The sequence below is a fragment of the Zalophus californianus genome, chromosome 7 (genome assembly GCF_009762305.2).
Source record: "Zalophus californianus isolate mZalCal1 chromosome 7, mZalCal1.pri.v2, whole genome shotgun sequence".
Classification (NCBI taxonomy): Eukaryota; Metazoa; Chordata; class Mammalia; order Carnivora; family Otariidae; genus Zalophus; species Zalophus californianus.
This window is the reverse complement of record NC_045601.1, coordinates 65,686,456-65,697,293: the sequence shown is the minus strand read 5'-3', so window position 1 is coordinate 65,697,293 and position 10,838 is coordinate 65,686,456. Positions and strand designations below refer to the sequence as shown.

At 36.2% G+C, this 10,838-nt stretch overlaps 1 protein-coding gene across 1 annotated transcript; it reads right to left on the bottom strand.

The window, feature by feature from the left end:
• Window positions 1-322: 322 nt before the first annotated feature.
• LOC113927594 (putative elongation factor 1-alpha-like 3) lies at window positions 323-1,711 on the bottom strand. Its single transcript, XM_035728583.1, has one exon. The coding sequence runs from the start codon at window positions 1,709-1,711 to the stop codon at window positions 323-325; it is 1,389 nt and encodes a 462-aa protein (XP_035584476.1).
• Window positions 1,712-10,838: the final 9,127 nt, after the last annotated feature.

Below are 10,838 nucleotides of genomic sequence, written 5' to 3'. Positions count from 1 at the left end.
ATTTTTTTCTTATAGTGTCTTTTTTTTTTTCTCATTAAACTTTTGTTTTAATGGGTCTCAAAATTCTGTGACAGATTTTTGGTCAAGTTGTTTCCATTAAAAAGTACTGATTTTAAAAACTAATAACTTAAAACTGCCACACACACAAAAAAAAAACATGGTCCACAAAACATTCTCCTTCCCTTCTGAAGGTTTTACGATGCATTGTTATCATTAACCAGTCTTTTACTATTAAACTTAAATGGCCAATTGACACAAACAGTTCTGAGACCGTTCTTCCACCACTGATTAAGACTGGGGTGGCAGGTATTGGGGATAATATTCATTTAGCCTTCTGAGCTTTCTGGGCAGACTTGGTGACCTTGCCAGCTCCAGCTGCCTTCTTGTCCACTGCTTTGATGACACCCACAGCAACCGTCTGTCTCATGTCACGAACAGCAAAACGGCCCAGAGGAGGATAGTCAGAGAAGCTCTCGACACACATAGGCTTGCCAGGAACCATATCAACAATGGCAGCATCACCAGATTTCAAGAACTTGGGACCATCTTCCAGCTTTTTTCCAGATCGACGATCTATTTTCTCCTTCAGCTCAGCAAACTTGCAAGCAATGTGAGCCATGTGACAATCCAGCACAGGTGCATATCCAGCACTGATTTGGCCTGGATGGTTCAGGATAATCACCTGAGCCGTGAAGCCAGCTGCTTCCATTGGTGGGTCATTTTTGCTGTCACCAGCCACATTGCCACGACGAACATCTTTGACAGATACGTTCTTGACATTGAAGCCCACATTGTCCCCAGGAAGAGCCTCACTCAAAGCTTCATGGTGCATTTCAACAGACTTTACTTCAGTTGTAACATTGACTGGAGCAAAGGTGACCACCATCCCAGGTTTAAGAACACCAGTCTCGACTCGGCCCACAGGGACAGTACCAATACCACCAATTTTGTAGACGTCCTGGAGAGGCAGACGCAAGGGCTTGTCAGTTGGACGAGTTGGTGGCAGGATGCAATCCAGAGCTTCAAGCAGTGTGGTTCCACTGGCATTCCCATCTTTACGGGTTACTTTCCATCCCTTGAACCAAGGCATGTTAGCACTTGGCTCCAGCATGTTGTCACCGTTCCAACCAGAAATTGGCACAAATGCTACTGTGTCGGGGTTGTAGCCAATTTTCTTAATGTAGGTGCTGACTTCCTTAACGATTTCCTCGTATCTCTTCTGGCTGTAGGGTGGCTCAGTGGAATCCATCTTGTTAACACCAACAGTTAGTTGTTTTACACCCAGTGTGTAAGCCAGAAGGGCATGCTCACGGGTCTGCCCATTCTTGGAGATACTGGCTTCAAATTCACCAACGCCAGCAGCAACAATCAGGACAGCACAGTCAGCCTGAGATGTGCCTGTAATCATGTTTTTGATAAAGTCTCTGTGTCCTGGGGCATCAATGATGGTCACGTAATACTTGCTGGTCTCGAATTTCCACAGGGAGATATCAATGGTGATACCACGTTCACGTTCAGCTTTCAGTTTATCCAAGACCAAGGCATACTTGAAGGAGCCCTTTCCCATCTCAGCAGCCTCCTTCTCAAATTTTTCAATAGTTCTTTTGTCGATCCCACCACATTTGTAGATCAGATGACCAGTAGTGGTAGACTTGCCCGAATCTACGTGTCCAATGACGACGATGTTGATGTGAGTCTTTTCCTTTCCCATTTTGGTTTAGGTTGAGTGGTGGTTTTCACGACACCTGTGTTCTGGCAGCAAACCCGTTGCGAAAAAGTCTTATAGTGTCTTTGTGTGGTTTTGATATCAGGATACTATTGGCTTCATAGAATGGGTTGAAAAAGTATTTTCTCTTCTTCTCTTTTGTAAAAGTGTTTGTGAAGAAATGGTGTTAATTTTTCTTTAAATGTTTAGGAGATTTCACTAGTGAATCTATGCCTATATTTTTCATTGCAGAAAGTTATTTTTTAAAACAATTTAATCACTTTATGTTTTATAGGTCTATTCAGATTTTCTATTTCTTCTTGAATGAGTTTCATAGTTTGTGGCTTTCTGGTAATTTGTCCATTTTACCTGGGTTATCTAATATGTTGGCTTTGGTTGTTAATAATATCCTCCTATAATCTTATTTATTTCTGTAGGTTTCATAGTGATATTCCCAAGTTTATTTCCTGTTTAGTAATTTGAGTCTTCTCTCCTTTTCTCTTTATCAGTATAACTTAAGGTTTCTTAATTTTGTTGATCTTTCTAAAGAAGCAAGACTGGGTTTTGTTAATTTTCTATGTTGTTCATTATTGTCTGTGTCATTTATTTCCTCTTTAATATCTATCATTTCCTTCCTTATGTAGTCTTTGGGTTTCTTTTTCTAGTTTCTTAAGGCCTTAGATTAGGTTATTGATTACAGATCTTTCTTTATTAATAAAGGCCCTTAGGATCATACATTTCTCTGTAAACACTGCTTTAGCTCCATCCCATAAATTTTGGTAGGCTGTATTTTCATTTTCATTCATCTTAAAGTATTTTCTATTTTTACTTATTATTTTTTCTTTGAACCATTGGTTATTTAGGAGTGTGTTGTTCAATTTCCATATATTTGTGATTTTACCATATTTCCTTCTATTATCATATATAATTTACTTCCATTTTTATTGAAGAACATAATTTGCATAATTTCAGTCCTCTTAAGTTTATTAAATTTTTTCTGATGGCCTACCATATGGTCTACTCTGGGGAAAGTTCCAGGTGCAGTTGGGAAGAATATATATCACGCTTACATTGGATATAATATTCCAAAAATGCCTGGAAGTTTTAGTTTATTTATAGTGTTATTCATGCCCTCTATTTCCTTGATGACCTTCTGCCTAGGTGACCTATACATTATTGAAAGTGGGGTATTGAACTCTCTCTTCTTTTTCTTTTTCTTTTTTTTTTTTTTTGATGTATACTCAAACTATTATTTTGAGTTGTCACTTTCTCCCTTTAATTCTGTCAGTTTTTGCTTCTTGTATTTTGAGGCTCAGTTGCTAGGGATATACGTGTTTATAATCATTATAATTTCTGGATGGATTGACATGTTTATCGTTACAAAAAATCCTCCTTTGTTCCCAGTAACAATTTATGTCTTAAAGTCTATTTTGTCTGATATTATCTTCGCCACTCCAGTTCTTTAATTAATATTTGCTTGGTATATCTTCTTTCATGCTTTTACTTCTTATTCCTTATGCTATTTTTTGAGTATTTTGATTAGTGGCTGTCCTAGTAAGGACAAATTAACACCTTAATTTAAGCAATCTAGTTCATATTAATACTAACTAACTTTAATACTATAAAAAACGTCTGTTCTAATAGAGGTCCATTTCCTCCTCCATCCTTTTTGCTATTATTATTACCCAAACTATGTCTTTATTATTTATAAGGCTATTAACACACCGTTATAATTATTGCTTTATGCACATGTCCTTTAATTCTGATAGAAGATAAGAATTACAAAAATTATTTTGATGCTGTCTATTATATCTACCTGTGTAGTTAATTTTACTGGTGCCCTTTATTTCTTTGTGTGGATTCAAGTTTCAGTATAGTGTCCCTTCATTTCAACCTGAGGGTTTCCTTTAGTATTTCTTATAGAGCAGGTGTTAGTTAGCAACAAATTCTGTCGTTTAAAAAAGTATGAAAATGTCTTAGTTTTTGTTCATTTTTGATGGATATGGAGTTCTTGCAAAAAGCTTCTTTTTGGATTTAACACTTTGAATATGTCACCCTATTGCCTTCTGGACTATTTAATTTAACTATTAATCTTTTGCAGACTCTGTACATGATGAGCCATTTTTCTTTTTCTGCTATCAAGATTCTTTCTTTGTTTTTGTTTGTTTGTTTGTTTTGTTTTCAAAAATTTCATTATGCTGTACCTACATCTGAATCTCTTTGAGAATAGCCTATTTTGAGTTCATTGTACTTCTTGGATGTGTAGATTAATATTTTAAATTAAATCTGGGAGTTTTGAGCGCTATTTCTTCATATGCTCTTTCTATCACTTTTACTTTCTCCTCTACTTCTGGATTTGCATTATGCATATGTTGGTGTGCTTTTTGGTATCCCACAGGTCTCTGAGTCTCTGTTGATTTACTTCCTTCATTTTCTTTTTGATCTTAAGATTAGGTCATCTAAAAAGAAGATCAGATCATCTAACTTTACACAATTTCAGGTTTGTTTATTGTTTTTTCTGCCACTACAAATTTGCTGTTGAACTCTTATAGTAAAATTTTCATTTCAGTTATTATACCTTTCAACTCCAGAATTTCTTTTTTTTTTTAGATTTAATTTATTTAATTGAGAGAGAGAGAGAGAGAGCACAGAGGGAGAGTGAGAGGGAGAAGCAGACTCCCCACTGAGCAGGGTACCCAATGGGGGCTTGATCCCAGGACCCTGAGATCATGACCTGAGCCAAAGGCAGACGCTTAACCAACTGAGCCACCCAGGCTCCCCAACTCCAGAATTTCTATTTGCTTTTTTCCCCTCTAATGTCAATCTTTTATCTATATTCTCTATTTGGTGAAATATTGTATTTTGCTTTCTTTTAATTCTATAGACATGGTTTCTTTTGTTTTTTGAACTTATGTATATAATAGCTGATTCAAAACCTTTGTCTAGTAAATCCATCATCTAGACACCTACAGGGACAGATTCTATTTATTGCTTTTTTCTTGTGTGTGGGCCATATTTTCCCCAGGGTGTATTATTATTATTATTGCTGTTATTATTGTTGCTATTGCTGACTTTTTAGTGCTTTTCCTCTACTAATTCTATAAAATCTGTATTTTTGTCTTGTATAGTCACTTAAGTTTCTACTTATTTGACTTAGTGGTCAGAGAATGATTGAACAGAGATTTCTTTAAATGCCTAGCACATTAGCTCTTCCATTCTTGGCTAAGGAGCTCTTTATCTCTGTTAGGGTAGGTTTTCATTGCTCTAGAACTTTACAAACTTTTCCTTAGCCTCCACTTCTTGCCTGTTCAGAGCTTCAAGTTCAGCCAGATATGAGAGACTAGATGTCCTCAGGTTATTCCTGGTTATTAGCACAGTCCTGCACATATGCATGGCTTTCTAGATTTCTCAGAAATTTTCAGATCTTTTCAAAGCTCCTCGTGAACTTCCCTTTTCCCAGATTTTCCTTTTAAAATTGTTGACCAAACTGTTGTTGCCTCCAAATGGTATCACCACCTCAGGTAACTGTGTGTTAAGTAATTGCCATTTATTTTTTAGATAAACATAAGAGGATGGAGCTTTCCCACCAAGTGAGCTCTGAATAAGGTCAAATAAAGATAAGCTTTTGCATGAAGATTTTCCAGCAAACTGCCAGCCAGATCAAATAATGATAGAATGCTGGTGCTCTGGGGATAAAGTTTTTTGGGGATCTCCAAACCCATTCTTTCCTCTCCAGTGGCTGCTAGGCTCCTAGTTTTCACTGTGATCATGGTTGTGAGGCTGTTCATTCTCTATACCCCTGGTAATCTGTGAAGAAGGGATGGAAAGAGAACTTACTATTCTTACTGAGATTCAGCCATTTTTCTTAAATAAATGTTCCTCAAGCTACTTAAAGGCCTTCAGTTAATTTCTAGAGTCCTGAAAAAGTTAATTTTGATAATTCCTTCTGTGCCCTCATTATTTTCATGTAGAAGCAGGTTTTCAGAGGTCCTTATTCCAACCTTCTGGAAGTGCTTATCTTTGGGGGTATTAATTTTGATCACTTTTATCACTTGGATGATACGGTATCTTTCAGGCTTCTACATTTCAAAATATTTGTTTTTCTTGTAATTAATAATAATTTTGTGGAGAGGTACTTTGGGTCTATGAAGTTACCCTGCTTCTAACTGAAATTTCTATTTATTCATGAATTTATGGATTCCATTTTGTTCAATAAATTATAATATTTTACTGTCATTATCTATTTCAATAATTGAATCATCCCACACTCGCCTGATTGAGGCCATTTTAAGCAGACTTCTGCCTTTTGGCATGTTCTCATCATTTTCTGAGCACTTCTTCATTTCTATACAATAGATATTCCAGAGAATCTTTTATTTTCCTTGCCTAGCCCTGAAATGAACTATTTCTCTAGGGGGTTCTGATTCTTTTCAGTAGATAATGGTATATAAAAACCAAGACCTAAGCACTAGTTGTGCCTATTTTTATAGGAGTGTCATAATTACTAAGCTGTTGCAGCTGATGGAGTGAGGGAATATGTGTGTGTGTGTGTGTGTGTGTATGTGGTTTATATGTGCATTGGACACATAAGAGCAAGTCTATGTACATACATATATGTATGTCACGTCTTCATATATATTCACTTCTAGAAACAGCTATATTTATTGAAAACTTTGACTTTATCCCACTAATTCTAATTCCATTAGCATAAAAAGCTTTATTCTAATTTTCCTCCTCATATATATTATACTGCATCTCCTGTAACTACCCTTATCATCAATACATTTACTTATTTAAACAAATCTTCCTTTATATAGCCAACCTTCCATTACCATTACCTCTATGTCAACCTCCTTTTCTTGTCAACATCCCCTTTGCTTAGCTTTGGCTCATACACTTCTGCCAGACCATGCTCCCACCCTCACCACAAGGGTGTTCTTTCCACACAGGCTCCACAACACTGAGCCAAGCCACTGCTCCTACAACTACCCTTCTCATGTGCACTGACTGAAACCCCACAGCTGACTTTTGTCTTACTCAGAAGTCTTCCTCACTCCACTCTATTTCTGATACCCCCACACTGCACTGCATCTCCTTCCCTCTGAGAATGCGCTTTTTATCCCACTTAGGCACTGGCACTCCATAGTTGGCCACTATCCACACAGAAGCCTTCTTCACCCTGTCTGGGCTCTGACACAGCACACCTGGCTGCCTTCAGCAAGAAGGCTCTGCTTATTCCACTCAAGCCCAATACCCTGGGCCAGGGCACCCTGTTGTGTTTGTGGCCTGTTTGCTTGGGTGAATCCCTTACCTGCAGCCACAAAGATTAAGCATTCCCTGTGCTGAGTGCTACCTTGCACAACCCTGTATAATGGCTGTCAGAATGAACTGGTCAGAAAGTAAAAACAAGGGGAAGGGAAAAGGAAGAAAGCATTTGGAAATTTCCTATCATATTTTTATGAAATATACCTTATATTCCAAAGCTACAGATATGTAATTTGTCCAGTAAAAGGAATACATTTACACTTTTGGTACTCTGCCTTTTTTTTCTTTTCTTTTTTTTTTTTTGAATTCTAAAATCTTTGACCAACTGCTATATTTTGTTTATAGCATATATTTCTTAGCTTAAAGCAGTTATTAAAGAATGAAGGTTAACAAGATCAGTAACTTCAGATTTTCTAATTATAGAAATATACTCTTGTACAAAAATGACTTAAACTGAGAGATATCCAATAAAGGAGTACAAAAACTGCTCCCATATACTACCCAAATACCTTTAGATTTTTACTGGTTTGAAATATAAATGTGAGTATTTTCTAAATAGATTTTACAGCCTTTTAAATTATTCACAATTAAACAAAACTTGGAAAAATATAATCATTTGCAATAGTACACAAATGTGTTTTACATAGAAATTACAATATACAGGGGCACCTGGGTGGCTAAGTCAGTTATGCATTGACTCTGGATTTCAGCTCAGGTCATGATCTCAGGGTCCTGGGATGAGCTCTGCACTTAGTTTTGCGTTCAGTAGGGAGTCTGCTTGAGATCCTCTCCCTCTCCCTCTGCCCCCCCCCGCTCTCTCTCTCTTTCTAATAAATAAATAAATCTTTTTTAAAAAAGAAATTACAATATACATACATAAGTGTATTGTATTATATAGTGTGTGTATCAATCATATATAATCAGTCATATGCTAATTTAAGTATTTGCATGTTCTGTGAATATACACATATATATCCAGTTAATGTATATGTTATCATTTTTCAGAAGTACTCATTTTTATTAGATTAAGAATTGAGGCAGGAAAGCTTGTTTCCTTTACTTGGGAGAACAAACAGTCATTGTTTACTTTTATTCTCAGAGCTGTCTTGCAAAAATAAAATAGAAAAGAAAAATGAGTTTTCACAATGTGATAAATCCTTCTAACTTCAAGCTAATGTCCAGAGAAAAATTAAGAAAATAAGAGGAAAAATGAAAACACACTAGCACATTTCCCATTATTCACTGAATTTACCTTTAACTGATCAAGGCAAGGAATGTTGAAGTTTGAATAATGAATATGTTGTGGCATCAAGATTCTTAAAAAAAAAAAAAAAAAGGAGGGGGCCAGGAGGAAAATGTATTGTCAATTGTTGATAATTATGTTAATCTATGAATGTTTCACTGTGAGTACGGATAGTTTAAAACTGTATTCTCTAGATTTGGGGGGAAAAGATATTGGGATAATGGGTTACTCCCTAGATTTGTATCCAAATAAATCTTTTAAAATTCTAAAAGAGAAATTCGGAAGCAACACATGAGGAAATGTATTCCAAAAGCCATAATTGCAGCAAAATCAATTAGACAATTTTTCTTGATCGCACTGGAAGCTTTGACATCACACATTCCGTTGATTTGCTTCTGGCCTAATAATCCTCTGCATGCTGGGGAAAATCTTTGTTCTCTGATAGAAGTCATAAAGCTGTCTGCATGCTTCCCTCTTGTGAGACATGGAGTGTTCCTATTTTATTTAATCTATTGGTGTGCAGCCTTTTCAAAGTAAATACTTCACACACACTGAACAGAGAAAGACATGCAAGGGGGCTGGCCCGAGAAGTGTAAAAATTAAAAAGTGCCCTGTGAAGAAATAATGATGGCTCTCCAAAAAATTAAATAAATAGGAGTCTCAGGTCAAGCGGGCCTTGACTCTCATTGCTGCTCCAGTGTGCACTGCTTCATATTCTCCCAGCCCCCCCTGTTCCATTCAGTTGTTCCTCTTGAATAGAAAGCATCGAGAAAATGAAGAGATCTAAATGCCAGCAGGAGACGAGCTGCATTCTTCTAGGCATGTCCTGAGCCTAGTCACCCAGAACAACTTGTGATCCCTGGACAAAGCCGTTCACAGCAGGTGGCCATATCAAGAAATTTTCCTCCTGGAATTAGATATTATCCCAGGAATCACTACTGAGTCAAACATAATGCCCCGTCCTGCTGGGTCAAGTAGGATTCCATTTCAATTTCTTTACACAACGATGCGTTTCATCTTGTCTGCGTACAATGACAGTGCTCAGGCATGAAATAAATTGAAGTGCCTGAAAGGCAGAATTATCCCTTGAACCTGCAGCATTCCCAACCCCAAAAAACATACATTGTCAAGTGAGTTCCAGATAAGCAGGATCTTCAGCAAGTGTTTGTGCTGGTTGGCTTCCTTTAATCATACTCCCTTTTGTAAAACGGATTTTCGAGGGGGAAAGATAAATCATTGCAGAGGGAAAAAAAAAAAAAAAAAAGGTCATTTTAAAAAGGCTTAAGAGGTTCATTTCGTGTGGCTTTCCAAGGTGAAACAGGTAATTCAGAGTAGTAAAAGTCTTTTGTGATCAACTTAATGCATCCTTCATATTAGGAAGAAAAAACTATTGAAATAAAGCTGAATAAAGTTCTTTACAGCAATGTTCCTGCAGATAGAATGTGATTTCTTGTTTGCTAGGATACTATCCAAACTCTGGCAAATGAAAGTTGGGTTTGAGAAGCAGGTTTTCTTCCACCTTGTCTTCAGAAAATGTAGCAATTTTCCAGGATGCCTGGCAGATACATTTCAAAGTTTTATCAACAACATGCTTTTCCTCCAGAGCATCAAGCTAGCTTCAGCGTGGCTGTGTGACCAGAGGACATTTTCCTCCAACATCGGGTTATGTTTGAGCCCTTAAGATATACAGATATATGAGAAAATCCAAGAAATCGGCTTTTATTTTTATGAGACGAAAGATGCTTCTTCAGCAGTCAAATGTTTTTTAATCTTAAAGTATATTCTGTCTGTAACAATAGTTTTTTTTTAATATATTTTGGGAAGTACTGACACAGAAATTAGGTTAAATTTTAGTAATTATGAAAAGCTTAAAAAAAGTCGTTAACCAAAACTCACCAGGGGAACAAAAGGAAAGAAAATTAAAATGTATACAGTAGCTTGGGATTTAATGTATGTTTCCTATAAAATAATTCTTTTGGTTTTGATTTCTTTGATTTAAATGTTCATTTTTAAGCAATGTGAATGGTTCTTTAGAATGCAACTGTGCATTTCAAGTTTTTACTCAAGTTTAGAAACTCTGTTATTGCTATTTTTATCTATGTAAATGAGTATTCGACAGTGATTCCCAACATTTGCTTTCTTCCACATTGTATAGATTATTTGATTGTGTATATTGTGGAATGAATTGTTTAATCCTGCAAATTAACTATAGCTAGAAAAATCAAGCAGTTATAAATGCACATTATTTGCCCACTAACCACACAGAATTTTATCTGAGTGGTCTAGGGAATCTAGAAAAAGAGAAACAGTTGTTACGATATTTACTAGGGAGGGTCAGTTTAAAAACAATCCCATTTAGAAAAGGAAAACACTATGCTTTTGGAAGTTATGTTAAAAATATAAATCAATTACTAGGTGTTTTTGATATGTTTATTGTTTACTGACTTTGATGTTTTTCATTATTACTTTATTCCCTTAATTTTGAAAAGATCCACTGAAGCTTACATTTAGAGCTCTGAGAGAATCGGTACTTATCCCAAGCATGTCCAGATATCTACCACTTTGAGAAAAGACAATATTTACTAATAATGTTTCTTTTCTTTTTCTCCAAATTCTTATAACATT